Source organism: Lissotriton helveticus, chromosome 6 (assembly GCF_964261635.1).
Source record: "Lissotriton helveticus chromosome 6, aLisHel1.1, whole genome shotgun sequence".
NCBI lineage: Eukaryota > Metazoa > Chordata > Amphibia > Caudata > Salamandridae > Lissotriton > Lissotriton helveticus.
The window spans coordinates 422,958,180-422,976,877 of record NC_136067.1 but is presented as its reverse complement, the minus strand read 5'-3'; the positions used below and the strand labels follow the sequence as shown (position 1 = coordinate 422,976,877).

At 41.3% G+C, this 18,698-nt stretch overlaps 1 protein-coding gene across 10 annotated transcripts in view; it reads left to right on the top strand.

The window, feature by feature from the left end:
• Nucleotides 1-18,698, top strand: part of DCDC2C (doublecortin domain containing 2C) — a 5,988,712-nt gene that overhangs the window by 353,638 nt on the left and 5,616,376 nt on the right. For all 10 annotated transcript variants that reach the window (XM_078647857.1, XM_078647853.1, XM_078647855.1 and 7 more), the window contains one exon: nt 16,703-16,834. In XM_078647857.1, coding sequence (XP_078503983.1) covers nt 16,703-16,834 — 132 coding nt within the window. The remainder of the gene's footprint in view (nt 1-16,702; nt 16,835-18,698) is intronic.

Genomic DNA, 18,698 nt, shown 5'->3' with positions numbered 1-18,698 from the left:
TGTTATCTATCTTCTGTAGAAAATCTTTTGTGTCATCGATGTGTGAAGTTAGGTCTTTTACGTACTCTTTTAAAAAATGATCCACATAATGGGATACATTCTCTAAGAGACTGCCTGGAGGCTGTGTGAGATCTTTGTGAACCTTCGGTAAAAGGTAAAAGCTGGGTGTTGTAGGGTTCTCATTGATGAGAAATTTAGTCTCATCCCAATTCAAGAGTTTCTCACTTGCCCAATTTCTGATGTGCTGGTGTACCCTGTTCTACAAGTTCATAAGATAAGAGTGATCAACTTTGCTGTAGCATGTTGTATTTGATAGTTGTCTCATAGCCTCTTGTATGTATCATTTCTTGTCCCAGAGGACTATATTCCCACCCTTATCAGAGGGTTTAATGACAATAGACTCATCATTACGTATGTTTGTTAATGCGATTCTCATGTCTGGGGTAAGATTCTGTTTCCCCAGAGGTTTGTTTAAAAGTTGTAACATATCCTGGTTTACTAGCTCATGGAATAGATCGATGTTGTCTCTTGGTAATTGCGGTCTATACTTGGATCTTGCTCTAAAGTGTGTATGCACGGTGTTTACTTGAGTTCTAAGCTCTTTTCCAATTTCTAAGGAGACCTCCCTCTGCCTTACAGATGTTTGTGTGTTATTCTGTGACTCAATGGGTTGTGTTAAGTCGGGTGGCTCCTCTTCCTCTAAGCTTTCCAACACCCTTTGTAGCTCACTGTCCGACTGTGATATTCTTTCACTCATATCAAGTGGTAATGTTCCCATAGCTCTATTGTGATGCACTTTGTACAGTTTAAGTTTCCTAGCAAACATATACATATCTATTCGTGATTGGGTATAATCAAACTGACTATCGGGGCAAAACGTAAGTCCAAGCTTAAGTACTTTTTCTTCAGCAGTAGATAATTGTCTATTAGATAAAATAATCACCGTGAGTTCTGATGTTTGCTCATCCATTATTTGGTTTTCGCTGTCGGGTTTTTGTTTCCCACTCCAGAATTGTCTGTTTTTAATCCTCCGCTGTCTCCTTCTCTTGGTTTTCCACTGCCTCCTCGGCCTTGATAACGTGTTCTCCCTCGAATAGATTGTTCGTTGGCCTCCAACATGAGACGCATCTCCTCGGAAAAAAACGATACTTCCGTCAGGCATTGTGCGTTACTGTCAATAGAACTTGCTTCGGAGCTCAGGCTTGTTCCTGATTGCCATCTCTCTTTATCTGCTGCTCCCAACACTTTATCTTTCGCTAGGGATGTGCGCAATTTATCGAACTTCCTTGCAAAAGTCAAGATCCTTCCAGTTAAATAATCTCTTTCGTCTCTATCGAATTTACGCTGTTTTCTTTCAATAATATCTTTCTCGAATTTTTCCATTCTGTCATTAACTGCTGACAGGATCTTTATGACTTCTGCTTGATTTGTCTCTGTCGCTAAATCATCCAGGATCTTTTGAATCTCTTTCACCAGATCATTATGTTCCTCCCATGCGTTTTTGATTAGTAGTTCCATCATTACCCTCGAGCAGGCACTTGTATTCTCTAGCCAGGCTTTTAATACTTCAGGCTTAGGTTTATTCAACGTGGGCACAATGAAAATTCTTAGTCCTCTGGGGACGCGATCCACCTCCACATAGTTATGGAGGGATGTCGCCTCCCACCACCGACTTAACTCCTTTTTTCTTAACCTTTCCAGGACATTTCGATGTTTGGGCTGCAGATACATTGTTTCCAGACTCATTTCCCACACTCGCAGTTGGTGTTTTTCTTTTTAAAAATTTGTTCCGCCGAGGCTTCCCGCCCCTTTAAAAACTCCATTGTCCAGAATGCTGTTTGGTCTCCCGACCATCTCCATACCTGATCGTTCTAACGATTCTAATGATCCAGCGCGCCCTGGCAGTCCTGCACACTCCGTACCTCTCTCTTGCCTTCTGCTGTTACTGGACAAATCGGCTCGGCGTAGAGTAGAGTAAATTTCACGTTCTTTCTGGTGCACTTCACGGACCGCCAGCGGGTAGAGATTTCCTGACTTGACGTCACTCTTCCTTGTATATAGTACCTACTGGTGGTCGCCAGTAGGTAGTTATAGTTAGGACCTATTATCCATAGGCAAACCGCAACATTCTATTTTGAATAACTTTGGCGCAGGTTGACAAATCTTCGCGACATTTTCAAAACTGGTGGCCTGCTCCTATCCTGAAAGTCTTGGGGTGATTTGTCAAGCGGTGGGCGTGAAAAAAGGGAGGTCCCAAAATGTGTTTTCCCCATGCAATTTTCCATAGGAACCGTTAATCACGGCTCCAAAAACCGAACTGCTGAACGGAATTACACCAAATTTGGCAAAGAGGTAGTCCTTGGTTCAGACTCGTGCCTTTTGGTTAAATGGTGTAACTCTGTTCAGTAGTTTTTTAGATATTAAAGAAAAAAAATACATATATGTCTAGGCGGAGCCTAATGACACATCTCATCGTGAGAGCTGATTGGCTGTCAGCACTTCATCCAAGAAGTGTTGGCAGTCATCTTGGGACCAATATACATGATAGCACCTCATTAAAAAGCATTGCAGTTAATAGAAGGTTTTAAGACTTTAGTTACATTATAAATCATTTGTTGATGGTACCATACTCATTTTAGGAATTGTGGTGTGTTCTAAGGTGATTTTACCATGTGAAAAAGCCTTCTGCTGGGATAACATGAATGATGTTTGAGAGAAAACTATTTTCTCTTGCTTTTCCCACAGAGGTTTGGAAGGTGATCTATAAGCTAAACTGAGAGCATATTTTCTGTAAATTCACGTTATCTTTCACTGTCATGTGAGAATGAAGTCTGACATTCTCTCAGTAAAACATGTACATCCAACAAGGGCAGAGACTGTCAGTTGATTTCTTTCTGTTCTACTGCTGCTTCCCAGAGTGTTCTAAAGAACAACTGGAGTACTAACAGCCTTACTTATGACAAAAGTATAGCACACCTGAAGCCATCTTGATTGGAATAAAGTGGTAACACTTAAAACATTCAATTTAAAAAGGAACAAAATGAGGGGGTTTATTTTGCCATAGAAATTATGATTAGTGATGCAGAAAGAAAAAGTAGGGCACATTTTGACTTCTCAAATTCTCTTCTATGTCATTAAAAAAAAATCTGACATGCAGACTGAAACATGCACTTTGAATACTAGCAGCAGACGTCCCTGGTGAGCAGTAGCTTTACTACAGTGATCTAATGAGCAACTAGAGTGCTAACATTCAGAATTTATGGCAAATGTGTGACACGTCTGAATGCCCTCTTGATGGAACCAAAGTAAACAAGCATTGAAAATGCAATAGGTCTCGCCCTCGTTTAAGTTAAAGCATTTCTGTTTGTAATTAGGGGCCTTTTAGCTTTGCTTTTATTAGTGTTTTTCAAACTTTCATGTACATAACATGCATATGTATGCATATATGTATATGTTTCCAAGCATTTATATTTGTATTTATATAGATCTGCAGAATATACATATTTATGTGTATATTACCTACTGGCGATAGCCAGTAGGTATATATAGTTAGGACCTAGCTACCATAGGAAATCCGCAACATTCTATTGGGAATAACATTGGCGCCGGTTGAGGAATTTGCGTGTAAATTTCCAACACTTTGGCCAGCTCCGCTGCGCTCCTTCCCTGAAAGTTTCGGGGGATTCGTGAAGTGGGGGCTGAGAAAAAAGGGGGGTCCCAAAACGTGTTTTCCCCATGTTAATTTCCATAGGACGTTCTGACAAGTCTACAGCCCGAACCGCTGAACGGAATTACACCAAACTTGGCAAAATTGTAGGGACTGGTACGCAGATGTGCCTTTGCTATATTTGGTGAAAATTGCTCCAGTGGTTTTTATGAAAATTAACTTCAAAAACACATATATATCTATATGAGCTCACCCTAAGCTTACCCATAGGCTTACCCGTACACGTACCCCTATGTGCATGAGTTGCATGCTGATTGGCTGCCACTAGCTGCCACTGTCTGTCAACACTCTAAAACAGAAATTGTGGGCAGCCATCTTGTGCCTCGGTAGACTGAGGCACAGGAAAGCAGAAAAACAAATGTGTAGAACTCAAAAAGGGGGCAGGGTAGAAGCACCCTGACCCCCTAGGCCTGCTCAGGGGGTCCCACAAGGACCCCCAAGGCAAAAAAAAAAAGTTGCGTGGTACGTGTACCCCGTGATTTTTTTTAAAAAAAAACACTTTTTTTTTTTGCCTTGGGGTCCTTGTGGGACCCCCTGAGCAGGCCTAGGGGGTCAGGGTGCTTCTACCCTGGCCCCTTTGCGAGTTTCACACCTTTGTTTCACTGCTTTCTTGTGCGTTGGTTCTAACAAGGCACAAGATGGCTGCCAACACTTTCTGGTTTGGAGTGTTGACAGACAGTGGCAGCCAATCAGCATGCCTTCCCGAGAAAGCTGCATGCTCATTGGCTGTCAACACTTCTAACCAGGAAGTGTTGGCATCCATCTTGGGTCTCAGTAGACTGAGGCACAAGAAAGCAGAAAAACAAACGTATAGAACACAAAAAGGGGGCAGGGTAGAAACACCCTGACCCCCTAGGGCTGCTCAGGTGGTCCCACTAGGATATTAATATATTTAAACGTTATCCGCTAATAGAATTAGCATTTTAAAAACCTTTGAAATTCCCTGAAAATAACATAGGTTTCAGGCCTTATATAGTTAGGAATTAGCATTAAAAAATCATTTGAATATATAAAAACGTTATCCGCTGATAGAATTAGCATTTAAAAAACCTTGCGAATTCAATGAAAAAACCATAGGTTTCAGGCCTTATATAGTAAGGAATTAGCATTTTAAAAACCTTTAAAATTCACTGAAAAAACCATAGGTTTCAGGCCTTATATAGTTAGGAATTAGCATTAAAAAAATGTTTGAATATATAAAAACGTTATCCGCTAATTGAATTAACATTTAAAAAACCTTGCGAATTCAATGAAAAAAAACCATAGGTTTCAGGCCTCATATAGTTAGGAATTAGCATTTAAAAAACCTTTGAAATTCACTGAAAAAACCATAGGTTTCAGGCTTTATATAGTTAGGAATTAGCATTAAAGAAACGTTTGAAAATATAAACGTTATCCGCTGATAGAATTAGCATTTAAAAAACCATGCAAATTCAATGAAAAACCATAGGTTTCAGTCCTTATATAGTTAGGAATTAGCATTAAAAAAAACTTGCAAATTCACTAAAAAAACATAGGTTTCAGGCCTTATATAGTTAGGAATTAGCATATAAAAAACCTTTGCAATTCAATGAAAAAACCATAGGTTTCAGGCCTTATATAGTTAGGAATTAGCATTTAAAAAACCTTAGAAATTCACTCATTTCATTTCATTTTCATAAAGCTTTATTCGGAACATTTAAAAAACATGTCCATAAAAGCACAAATAATACAGACAATTCATACAATTACTTAGGGGCAAACGAAATACACATATACATAATATCCAGAGGGGGATGGAATAAATATTTAAAATGTACAGAAATTTAATTAAAAGCACATACTTTTCCTGGCGCTAATCGCTTTATATAAAAAAGATGCAGTAAAAAAGCAAATGTCCGCATGATTCAAATTAAAAATCAATTTCATAGCCGCTGTAGTGTCTCTTACTCCAAATCTAATGAATAATGGCTTCAAATAGAATTTCCTTAACTCAGTGTACAAATCACAAGTTAACAAAAAGTGCTTAGTACATTGTTTGGACTTATTGTCACATTTACAGGGACCAGCAGGGCGCGATTTGATATTAGGCCACGCGACCAGATGATGTACTATACCCATCCTCATCCTGGTCAATACAAACTGGTGTGAGGTTCTAGTCACCTGTGATAAATATGCTCTGAAACCAGTAAATTCATTCATATTATTGTATAGTACACAAGTTGTTAGTTTAGAGTCCTCCAAGTGATGCCTTTCATTACAGTGATTTAAAAATATTGTTTTCACATCAGATTTGGGAATTTCCGAGAGCCTGTAGGGGTCCATTAAAACATTGATTCCAAATAAATTTTGTACACGATCAATAATGTAACCGATCCAGGGAATCTTCAGGTGTTGGTCCAATAAAAGGCAGTCCTTAATGATTGCTCTGTTCAGTGAGGTACCTTCACTGAGCCAGATCGAGCGCCACAATAGAATGGGCCTTAACATGATCAAGTCATTTAAGGCTTGGGTCCCTGTTTCATTGTAAACCAAGGAGTTGGAGGTGGACCTGGGTAAGCATAGGAGCTTTTTCAGGAAGAGGTTCTCCTCTACCTGCAAGCTCTTAGCAGTTGTCACCCCCCAGACTCCGGCCCCGTAAAGGGCAGCCGAAAGACATTTTGATTTATAGATGTTTAACATTTCTTTAATACGTCTATTCCCTAATTTCTTGGCAAACAGAAAGACCCCGTTAGCGCTCCTAGTCATCTTAGTTCTGACCACCTTATGTTCAGTGGCCCAGCTCCCCTTATGAGAAAAGGTAATTCCTAAATAGCAAAAGTTATCAACTTTTTTCACTGGTTCACCATCAATGACATAATGGGTTTTCCCATTTCTTTTAACTTTTCCAGAGCTGCATTCCATTACATAAGTCTTAGCCTTATTAATCACCAGTTTCCTATTTTTAATAAAGGATACAAAACAATCCATTAAGCGTTGGAGACCCAATGGTGTCCTAGACAGTAACACTGCGTCGTCCGCATAGAGTAATACTGGTATGTTAAAATTATTAACTCTAGGGGCATCTGCAGCGACTGCCTGCAGGGTAGATTCAACCTCATTAATAAAAAGGGTAAAAAGCAGGGGCGCAAGAACGCACCCCTGTCTGATGCCCCTTCCTATCCCAAACTTAGTGGTACACTCTCCATTTGGTCCATAGCGAACACTGGTGCGAAGTTTTTCATATAAACGGGCTAAGAAGTAGATAATTCCCTCTGGGGCACCCATCTCTAGTAATTTGACCCATAGTATTTCGTGGTCTACCAAATCGAAGGCACTACTAAGGTCGGCGAAACAGAGATAAAGCGACCCGTTTTTTGCCTTGGTATATTTTCCCACCAATAGCTCCAGATTCAAGCACTGTTCTATAGTACCACGGCCTTTTCTGAAGCCAAACTGGCAATTACTTAGGATCTCATTAGATTCAGCCCACTCTTCTAATCTTACAAGGAGGACCCTACTCATGATTTTAACTGATGAATCCAATAAGGATATAGGTCTATAGTTTTTTGCATCCCCACGATCTCCTTTCTTAAAAATAGGGATGATTATTGACTCTTCCCAAGTAGACGGTATGTTACCGCTTACTGCTGTATTAAAGATTTTGGTGAGCAAAGGCCCCCATATGTCTGGGGCGGTCTTGTACACGTCTATGGGAACGCCATCTGGCCCCTGAGCCTTGCCTCCTTTGCTAGCTCTAATACTAGCCATAGTTTCACTGATGGTTATATCTAAGGCAAGGATGGGCCACCTATCCCCATTGGTATCTTTTGAATTACCTGAATCAAAGATTTTAGAAAAATGTTGGATCCAAGAGTCCATGCTCACGTTAGAAGTGAGTTCAGGAACCCTGTCATCTTTTAGAAATGGGCTATTTACCGTGGACCAGAACAGGGTACAATTGTTCGTGTCCGCCGCTAGGGTGAGGTTATCCCAGGCCTCTTGCTGTAATTCAGCTTTTCTACATTTCAGGGTAGTATTAAAACCCTGTCTAAGTTGGACCACCAAAGCTTTGTCCCTCGGTTTAGCTGCAAGGGCCTCTTTGAGTTCTCTGCGGGCATTGGAACAGGCATGATCAAACCAGCCTCTTGGGCACCTTACTTTAGACCCCGCCTTTTTAGTGAATTTTTCATTAATAATAGAGTTAATATTGTTGAAATGATCAATATTGTCAGATGAGGTGTCTACACATTCTAAGATTGCCGCAATATCTGTCACACAACTAGATATAATCAAGTCTGAGGTCAAAGCGGCTTTATCTCCTTTCCACCTCAATCTATAACCGTTCTGTCTATGGGGTTCAATGTTATTAATAGTACCATATTCACAGACATGATTTTTAGCCCAAAAGGTTAGTTCAGTGGTCAAACAGTTATGGTCACTCAACATAATATCTATCACATTAGGCATCGGGCATAACGGGGCAATAGTTGCTGACATACATATAAAATCAATAGCAGTATTAGCGCCCCTTCCTTTAAAAGTTGGAATAATTCCGCCCATATCATTTTTAGCATTCTCCAAGATTTCTAGATCGTAATGAATCATAAAATTGTTCAAAGTTTCCCCGTAAGTGTGGTGTGGGAAATGAGCTTCAGCTTCCCCCTGTCGATTATACACACCACAAACTTTCAGGGTGGATAATGGGCACACAGAAACATTAAAATCCCCCACAAAAATAAATTCAAAAACATTTTTAGAATTCCTCACCAAATTGTTCACCGCCATATCTAGTTCATTAATCGCTATATATCTAGTGTTATCAAATACGTTATTGTAGAAATTTATCAATAGGATATTTCTGCCTAGTTCTTGTGTAAGCCACAGGATTTGAGAATGCGCCCCCACGTTAACAAATCTTTTTACAAGAATTGGTAGTTTGACAAAAATTAACACCAATAAACCCCCTTTAGCTCTGCCGTGAGGTGAGGGTAGTGCTGGGAGCTCATAAGACACATACCCGTCAATGCCATTAAATTTTTTACTCCATGTTTCTTGGAAACATAGGATGTCAAACAAATGCACGAATTCAATCCAGCCTAAGGCATCTTCCTTGGCCATAATTCCCGCAATATTCCAACTAGCGATATGACAAGTTATATTCTCTCTTTCATTGTTAGCATTTGACAAATCCACATTAGGGATGGACATGTTATTATCAATATTGAAAAGCTCTATGTTAGGTATAGAGTTTGGGGTGTCTCCCCCGTTCAACGTACAGTTCAAACTTACATTACTTATTTCATTAGTTAACAATACGGCCGCTTCATTAAAATTCCTAGACTCTAAATCACTAGGGGGTTCAATCTCATGTCAATCATTCTGATCCAAGTGACTCAGGGACTGAAACCTATTCTGGGTAGGGACCTGGTACACCATTCCATTATCAAACAGAGGGGAGTTGCCAAATGGAACAAATGGATTAGGGGTATGCATTAAAGGGGCATTCCCCCCAAACATTGGGTTCCCCATGTGCAGCGAAGGAATGAATGGACCATGTTGTGGGCCAAAGAAAAAGTTAGGCAACATTGGTCTATTTATCAAATGAGGATAGGTGGGATTGCTCAAAGCCTTTTCCCTACAATTGGATGGTGGTTGCCCACCAAGGTGATTATAAAAATACCCCAACGGCCTAGCAACTACTTCAGTCTCAGACTGTGTAATTGAGGCTGCTTTAAGCAGGACCGTTGCCACATGTTGTGGGTGCTTGAAGTTTATTATCACGCAATCCCCCCCACCTATTTTTTTGGTGTTACCTATCCAATTTACTCTTCTGATGGAGATTATTTGGTCAGCATAGCCGACTGGATAGCCACAATGACGATTTAGCCAGGAAAGGGTTTTATTTCTCAAAGAATCAGGTGTCTCATGTTCACTTGGGGGCTGAGTGAGAATGGGAACATTAGTTAGGACCACCACATAAGGTACACAGTCGGGTGGTAGATCAACAGGGCGTCTACAGATCCTGGTAGGCTCCCTATTTAATCCTCCCATCGTATCAGTTGGAACTGTCACCGTAGGTGCTGATACTTGCATAGGGGCTTGCATGGGTGTTGGTGTTTTACTACCCGTTGAATTGCCTATAGCCCCATGGTTAGATGGGTTTGAGGATCCTCCTCCCTCCTGTGACAGAATAGGTGGTGGCCTCTGTATTTTCGGCTGATCTTTGGTGGAGGGTTTCCTGGCCAAAGTGGGAGTGGCACTAGTAGAGGCTTGTGGCTGCTCCTTATCCCTGATAGGAGCAGTAACAAGACCAACTGATTTTTTGATGTCAGCTAAGGACTTTTCCAAAATGTCTGCGTGGTTACCCACCAAGCCCCTTAACCTGGCTACTTCCTCCTGAAGATTTTCTATCTTAGTTAACAATGGCTCTACCACCATACTAAGTTTACTAAGAATTACACTTGTTAGTGAGTCAATTTGATCAGGCTTCAAAGAAACATAAGTATCAATATTCACAGGTACTAAGTCGTTAGTATGTTCCACTTGGGTCGTATCCTTTTTCCTTCTAGAGATATGACTACCTCGCTTAGGGATAGGTTTTCTACAGGCACGCATACATTTAGATGCCCTCCCAAATTGCTGGGGTGTCCCCTCGGAATTATTACCTTGATCTTCATCCCCTATTTTAGACTGGTCTAAGGCCTTAGTTACTTCAACATTAATACTATTGGTGCTGTTATTAAGTTCCACAGGTGCGTCCATCTCGTGAACAGTATTATTAGGATTAACAGGGTTTACGTGAATAATTACATCAGTGGGAGAAGGATCAGCAATAGTACTTTTTCCCAGAGACTTCCTCCTGTCGGTGTTGATTTTGGATACCACTTTCAATAGGTAGTTATCCGGCAATGTACTTTGAACTGACATTTTCAAGGGTTACTGTGACAATGTCCGTATAACTCAAATTAAAATACAAGGGTATCAGTGTCTTGTACAGGAATTATCCTTCAATAGTACTCACAGTCCCTGCCAAGGGGGGTGGCCCTGCCCGGCCTCTTCTGGCCCCTGACGGCCACAGACGGCCCCGCCCTTTTCCCGGGCTTCTCCCGCGCGCGACTCGCGGGGCGAGAGGGGGTGTCAGCCTTTTACTGGCGCCTCCGGGCGCTCTGTCCGCGTCACCGGAGCGCCGCCGGCCAAGGGGTTGCTGGGGAGTGTGGTCCGATGGCTTCGACCGCCTCCTACTGCCTCCCCGTCGTGTTGTGCCTCGCCGTTTCCCTCACGGCACTGCCCGATGGCAGAGATACAGGTAAGAATTCCTGGTGTTCCCCCACTGGGCTCCCGGGGGGTCAGCCTTTTACTGGCGCCTCCGGGCGCTCTGTCCGCGTCACCGGAGCGCCGCCGGCCAAGGGGTTGCTGGGGAGTGTGGTCCGATGGCTTCGACCGCCTCCTACTGCCTCCCCGTCGTGTTGTGCCTCGCCGTTTCCCTCACGGCACTGCCCGATGGCAGAGATACAGGTAAGAATTCCTGGTGGAAATTCACTCAATAAACTATAAGTTTTAGGGGTGTTATAGTTAGCTGGACATTTCACTCATACAAAACCATTGAAATTGCTCCTATATAGTTAGTTGGACTAACTATATTTCGCGCACCCGCAATCCACTGCTGATGATGTCACATATTACATCATTCATGACATGGTCAGTGACATCACTAATGACCTCTCAAATGACATCATAAGAGGGATTGCCGAAAAGGAATTTGTTTCGCGTTTCACCAACGTGGAGGTTCATGCGCCCGTGCCGCGAGAGAAGCAGCTGGTGAACATATGGGAAGATTACATACACACATATATATATAAATGCATATATATGTGCATATGTGTGCATGTAGAGAGAGGTAGAGAGGCTAGCGGTGTAGAGGTAGAGGTGTAGCGGTAGAGGTGTAGAGGTAGAGGTGTAGAGGGGTAGAGGTAGAGGGTTAGAAAGAGGTAGAGAGTGAGTAATAAAGAGTAGAGAGTAGAGAGTGAGTAGTAGAGAGAGGAGCAGAGTGAGTAGTAGTGAGTAATAGAGAATAAGTAGTAGAGAGTAGTAGAGAGTGAGTAAGAGAGAGTAGTAGAGAGTGAGTAGGAGAGAGTAGTAGTAGTAGAGAGTGAGTAGTAGAGAATGAGTAGTAGAGTAGTAGAGAGTGAGTGGTAGAGCTTCCCCAGGCCACTTGCTGCTTTCAGCAACTGGTCCCCACTGGTTCTGACCCCCACTTCAGGCGGGACAACCGGCGGAAAAAACAAGTGAGGAACAGAGGTTTGCCCACCTCTGCCAACTCCACCCCTCAGGTGGGGGAGGCGAGGTGAAGCACAACTCTCAGTCCACGCCATCTTGAAGACGCTCACTGATTTGGCCCCAGCCCTACCTGCCTGTCTCCACCTCGAACCTGCTCCTGCGAAATCCCGGTGTGTCCTGCAGCCAGCAACCTCGACACGCCTGAGGTCCTGCCTGCCTTCAACTACAAAAACGTTGTCTCCTGTGAACACCGCATTTGTTCTTCTGCAACCTCCGGCCTTGGCCGTAAACCGCAAATCAGCACCACTCTATACCCGCCGTCCACGGCCCAAGCTCGAGTTGGCAAACACCACGAGGAGGTCACCCCGGCGATCCTGCCTCAAGCATCCAGCCGACACCTGCAGTCTAAATCCAGAAGACCCCCCTAACCATGACCAGGAGCTGGTAGGAAGATCTGACCCCAAAGGGCACCCCTGCATCCGACAGCCTTGTGTGCCCAAACCTATGGCGCCTAACCAACCCCTAACTTCCCAACTTACCTCTCGAAGTGGTGGTCGCACCCAGAAGCCCCTCCTCTCTCTGCCAACAGTCATTTGCAAACTGGAGGTTCTCCATTGAAACCAACATGGCGTCCGACGTCGAAACAGCACCCTGCACCCGGTCGCCCTAGTGCCGCTGAGGGTGCATCTTTGGTGCTACTTTGTTTCCCCATTTACCCTGAGCTAAAGTCCAGGAGCTTTGCTCCCACAACCAAGAGGCCTGCTGGCCAGCAGCCGCCAACCGAAGGCCCGCTATTTGCCTACATTGGCCTACATTGGGCCTCAGCACTTTGCACCCGGCCGCCCTAGTGCTGCTGAGGGTGTAACGAGAGTGCATTCTTGACCCTGGGAGAACTCTTGTTCTAGCCCCAGAACCTCAACGCCAAAGACCGATTACTTACCTGGAAAACGTTAACTTAATTTCTCTCCATAGGAATCCATTGACTGTTTTTCTCTGAAAAATGTTTTAAGTGTAGAGTTGATTTGTATGGAAACCTGAAAAGTAACAATTGTGCAAAACGGATTTTTTTTTAAGTAAAAGTTGTAAGACTTAATTAATTTTTTTCATTATTTTGTATTGATATTTTATGTTTAGGTCACAAAGGATACATTTACCCTGGAGAAATATAAAGTGAAAAAACCCAGGAATAACAGTCAACAATTACAATGGTCTTGTGCAACATCATACCAGCTTGTATAGCGCCGTAAGCGCAAGCCAGAGCCTCCGTCTCCCACTATGGGCACGTTAAGAGACCAAAGAGCACACAAAGGCAAAGTAACGGACAGTAGACACAAATTTGATATACATTTCATTTCTAACGGTTCTAGAAGAATGTTAATCACTAACATATTTATGATCCCCAGGGACACAGTCAGCGGTGGTATAATTACTTTTTTTTTAAAATATCTTTATTGTTCTGCATTATCTGTCACAGCATTACAACAATTAAATCCCATAGTGTTTATTCTGTGCAATATACTGTATACAAAGGATATGAGGAAAAGAAAGAATGCAGTTTTCTTTGTACATACATCTAGTTTCATGTAATAACCTAAACCCCCCCTCCCACAACTTTCCCTCTCACTCAGTTCGCTTTATCCGTGTACTCTGTACGTTTCTGGGCTATCGACATTTGTTATATTAACATCCTCTACTTCCTCTACTTTCGACACCTTTACTGACTGTATTATCTACATTTATCTCCATTAGCTACTGAGGGGGGAGTGAACATGTTGTTCTGTGTCTCAGCATCATTATAGCCTCAGTGCAAAACTGATTTTACTTACCTTTTCTCTAGGAAATGTCCCAGTGTGATATCTAGGCAGTAGAAAAAGTAATCTCAAAAGTAAGGTAAAAGTAAAGTTAGCCTGTAATTTTCATTGCAAAGTCGATACAAAGTATATGTAGAGCATTTCACAGTTTTGAATTACCAGTAATTCAAACTGTAACCATTTCAGAGTAAATGTACAACTGCTTTTCAAACTGTATATTTACTGCAAAGTATTTATCAACTTACCTGTGCCAGGCTTGCTTAGTTATAGAAAATAAAATAACTAAAATAATATTTTTATACAAAAGCAATTGGTCTGAAGTTCAGTCTTTGAATGTGTGAATTCATTTGCTGACTGAGTGTGTACAACAAATGCTTAACACTGTCCTCTGATACTGCCTTACTGCTCTACCAGACTACAAATAGAGAGTAAGGTTCTATCTAATTTTACCTCTGCCTACCTTTGGGGTTCCACTGGACTCTGTGCACACTATGCCCCATTTTAGTATAGTATATACAGAGCCAGCTTCCTACACTTGCCCTTTTACATTTAATTGGATTTGATTTCACTTTGACTTCGTTTGTGTGTAATGAAATATAAAGAATTTGTCATTATTCTCGTTTTATATTGCTGGCTGAGTTAAATACTGGAATTCAGACTGAATGTTCTTTTTACATTTTAGGATTATTTGAATGGAGTTTTTTACATTTTGCCCTGCAGTTTCTTTTACAAAAAACTATGCTATTGTACATTATCTTTGACACATGAATATCAATGAAATTGTCAAGTTACGATTAGCAGCACCATCTACACCCTTGTGTAGTCCAAATCCATGCGTCTTACCATTAGGTTGTGTCTGCAGATGGATTATGTTTCTGTTGCTGACGATAACCATAACTGTATTTTATTTTTAATGTTTACCCAACTTGTCCTTCTTGATGTATATTCAGTTAACTTTCTATGTTGGTTAATCCTAATATAAAGTTTTTTAATGATTTCAAACTGACATTAGCTTAGTTTGTAAATTGAAAGTCATTGCTATCGCTTTAAAGATTGTTGCAACTGATGAAACAGATGTGCGTCTAATTTGGCCATATCTGAATGTAATTACATTTTGTCGTGTGAACCACTAATTTCTGGCTTGTAAGGCATGTTGAGCCAACCTCTATTCATTTTTTTGACTCCTTTCATGTCATTAGCAAAGGACCAAGATTTGAGGTTTGTACATTATCCTTAATTTTCTAGCATATGTATTTGGGGGTGAGGGCATTTTCCACCCTGATTTGGTGTACATTCTTCGGCCTTCTGGTGAAATTGTGATCAGTGCCTTCCTGGCACAGGTTCTCCAAAAGGCTCCTGCTATTTTTTGGGGTGTTTTATGCGATTTTAACCATAAATATTAAATAGCTATTGCTCCATTGCAAAATATACTCCTACCCAGCGTGATGGCAGCCCGGTAAAGGAGCTCCTTAGTATGCAAATGAACTCTTAATAGTAGGTTTGCTGCCTACTTTACAAGGTTCCAACAGTAGGATATGAGTGTTTCTCAGTTATGTGAGGGTGCTGATCAGTCTGTTAGAATTTTGCAAAATATGGCATGGACGATGCTCAGTAGGTTAGGAGTGTGAGGTACCTTAGCAATTTGACTTGGCACACATGCTCCTAAATTTGCCAAGTTGTTGCCTGCTGGCTGGTTCACTGTTGTAATATGAAATGCCAGGGTATGTGTGAAAGTGCTGTGGTCACAGCTCATTTGGTCTAAAGGTGCTATTCAGAATGGAACCTGAATATTGTTAGCATAATATTGTCTGACATAAATACCTTGACCTAAATACCTTTTACAAAGTATCACCCCTTTGGCATTATTAATTGAAAATCTATACCCAATGGGAGAATATATTTTTGTAGAAGACAGGACCATATTTATGTCTAAAACTATTTCTGTATGCAATATTTAAGTTGCAATTCTCAGTGTCAAGTATATTCTTCAGCGTACCACTGAAGGGGTACCTTCCTGCACAAAATCAATCCTAGGAGTGTTTTTCCTCTTTCTATGTGTGCTGCAGAATGCAGCACATATAGTGGAAGAAACTAGGAGAAATAGTGATATTTCTCCTCGTTGCAGCTCCCCTGGGGAGGATTAAGGTTAAGGCGTAAGGTTGTGGTGCATCCCCAGGTTTACAAGGCCTTGTAAATTTGAGGATGTGTCAAAATCCATGGGTGTTGCGTGGAACACCCACACAACACCCATGGCGTGCCTCCACAGCGCAGTGTAGGGTATCGCAGTGGTTTGTGCTGCCTTGTCTGACTCCATATTTGTGAGGCCATTCAAAGCTATGCAGAGTGGCTTGGTGTGCCTTCATAAATATGTCTTAAAGCCCTGCAGAGTGGTTTGGCATGGATGCATAAATATGATTTAGTGGTTTGCGGCACCTCTGTGTCACACAAAGTGACACAACAGCAGCTCAAGGGCCTCTTAAATATGAGCTTTGGTCGGGAGATAGCTGAAGACTGGAGTCTCCGAGCTGCATAGGGTCACCAAGGAAAGCAAATGGTCACCACTGTAACCAGTGAAACAGCAATTCCAATGTAAGATAAAGCATTCTTTTTTGTTGTTGTTATTGAAGTGATGTGTTTTGTTGAGTGTTTTTTTTCAAACATCATGTGTTATTTTACCTTAGGAACATTGTGTTTTTTTATTTAAGATTTCAGGCTGTATTTGGAGTTTGGCGGATATCAAAACATAAGGCTGTCCTGTCTGCTGTATTACAAGTGTGATAGGCTATAGTGCAGTTGTAATATTTTGGGCTAAACTCTAAATAAGTCCTTCAATCATTTAATAGATTCAAATCAATGATGTTGGGACATTAAATATGTTGTTTGATGTTTTAATAAAACATACATACATGTATTCCTCTTCCAACAGTGTTTTTAAGAATGGTGATATTCTTGTTCCACCGTTAAGGATGCTTATATCAAAGCATACCCTTAAAGACTGGGACCATGTTCTTGCAGCAATAGCAGTAAAAGTTCATCCTTCCATTGGATCTGTCCAGAGGTAAGTGTTCGAAAACAGTATTCTATCATAACCTGATCGTTAAATATGCCTTCAGCACAGGGAGTCCAAAGTACCTTTAAGAATTTATCTGATCTGTGAGATCGTTATATAATGTGTGCCACAGTTTGTTGTGAGTCGTTATTAGACATTGGGGTAGCCCAATTAGTTGCAGGACCTGGGGATAGATACGTTAATCAAGCTGATGTTCTGCCACAAAAACGAACTACAATGAACTCTTCTTCTGTCCCCTCTTAAGGTAGCACTTCAATAAATGATAAACACAGGGCTACATCTAAACACAGTTTTTTGCGGAACAAACCAATTGCACCACTTGAAAATTTTATTAAAGTTTATAAGAAAAAATCATATTTTTGATAAAGAACAGGACATATACCCACAAAGATATCATTTATCCAGCTCTACTTTTTGCATAGGTGAGACAAAAGGGAAGTGAAACAAGAGTGTTTTACAAATACATCACAACACAGTTGAAACATAACTAATACTACATATAACAAAAAATACATTTAGGCCCAGCATGGAATTACTGATGAAACCACTCTCAACAAGACATAGAATTTATCCTTTAGTGTGTAATGGCCAGGTGGGCTGCAACGCTTGATTTATAACTACACAATGACATTTCAACCCCTTTAGATTATGTGCGAGTAAGGACAAGTCATCATGGGGTCTTCATCAGACTAAAAACAATATCTGTGTACTGCCTGCATAGGAGGAAAAATGAGTGTACTTTAAAATTCTGTGTTTAGACAGAAGATTAATGTGGAACTTCAGGTGAGGACTCTTTTTATGTGGTCGCCTTGTGTGTTTGTTCCAACTGAATACCAAAAGAGTAAACCTTGCCGACTTTGCAAGGGGACCTGCATATATTTTGTACAGATGGAGTCCTCCTATCAAAAATATATAACAGTAAACACCTGATTATGGTGTTGCCAAGAAATAAATTATATAGCTTGAAGCATACCCACAAATGGACTATACCTTATGTAGGAGTTTATACTTTCTTCGATATGATCTCACTGGTAATTATCCAGGACGAAAGGAACAGCGTGCCCTCAAAGAATCTACAAAAATACACAATTTACCCATTAGTAAGTAAGTGCTTACGGCCATCTGAGTAGAGTTAAAAATAATCATTTGAGGAAATCCATGTTCAACTCCACTAACCTCCAGCGTCGTGCGCTCGGGGTCATCAGTGTATTCCCATTCATCAATAGTCAAAAACTTCCAGGAATCAGTAGGGGTGCACAGCCTCCATACAAACAATTAGGCAATGTGCAGGTGCAATCATGCTTCCTTGGACCGTGTAGAAAATGAATTGAATTAAGTCTCAGTCATAACGTCAAGTGATTTTAGGGTAAAGTGTGCCGTTTATCATCTCACCTCTTGCCTCATGCACTTAGAGCATATTGGAGAAGCAACCTCCCATAATGGAAGAACCCTCTCACTGAAATAGCTTTAGATGAGGGACATCAGCGTCCAGCTGGCGTCCTTGTGCACGGAAAGTTTGTTGTGAGGCCTTTAGAGTGTGTCACCATAGACATTTCCACAAAGGGAACCTCATTTAAAGATTCCACCAGGCTGCACTGCCACACCTTTGTTTTGAATCAAATGAATCAATTAATTCTGCTTTACTCTCATTTTTCATCATATTTAACCGTTTTTTGATCTGTTGCTTTTTCTTTATGTTCAATTCATTTAACTCAAGTCTATTTAAGGCGTAGATCTCTTACAAAAGCTCAGGAGTCAGAGGTGGGTTCCACATACCAAGATTTTTTAATAAAACAACACAATGGATTTCGGGAAGTAAATTCCCTTCTTCAGGGGAATCTACAATATACAA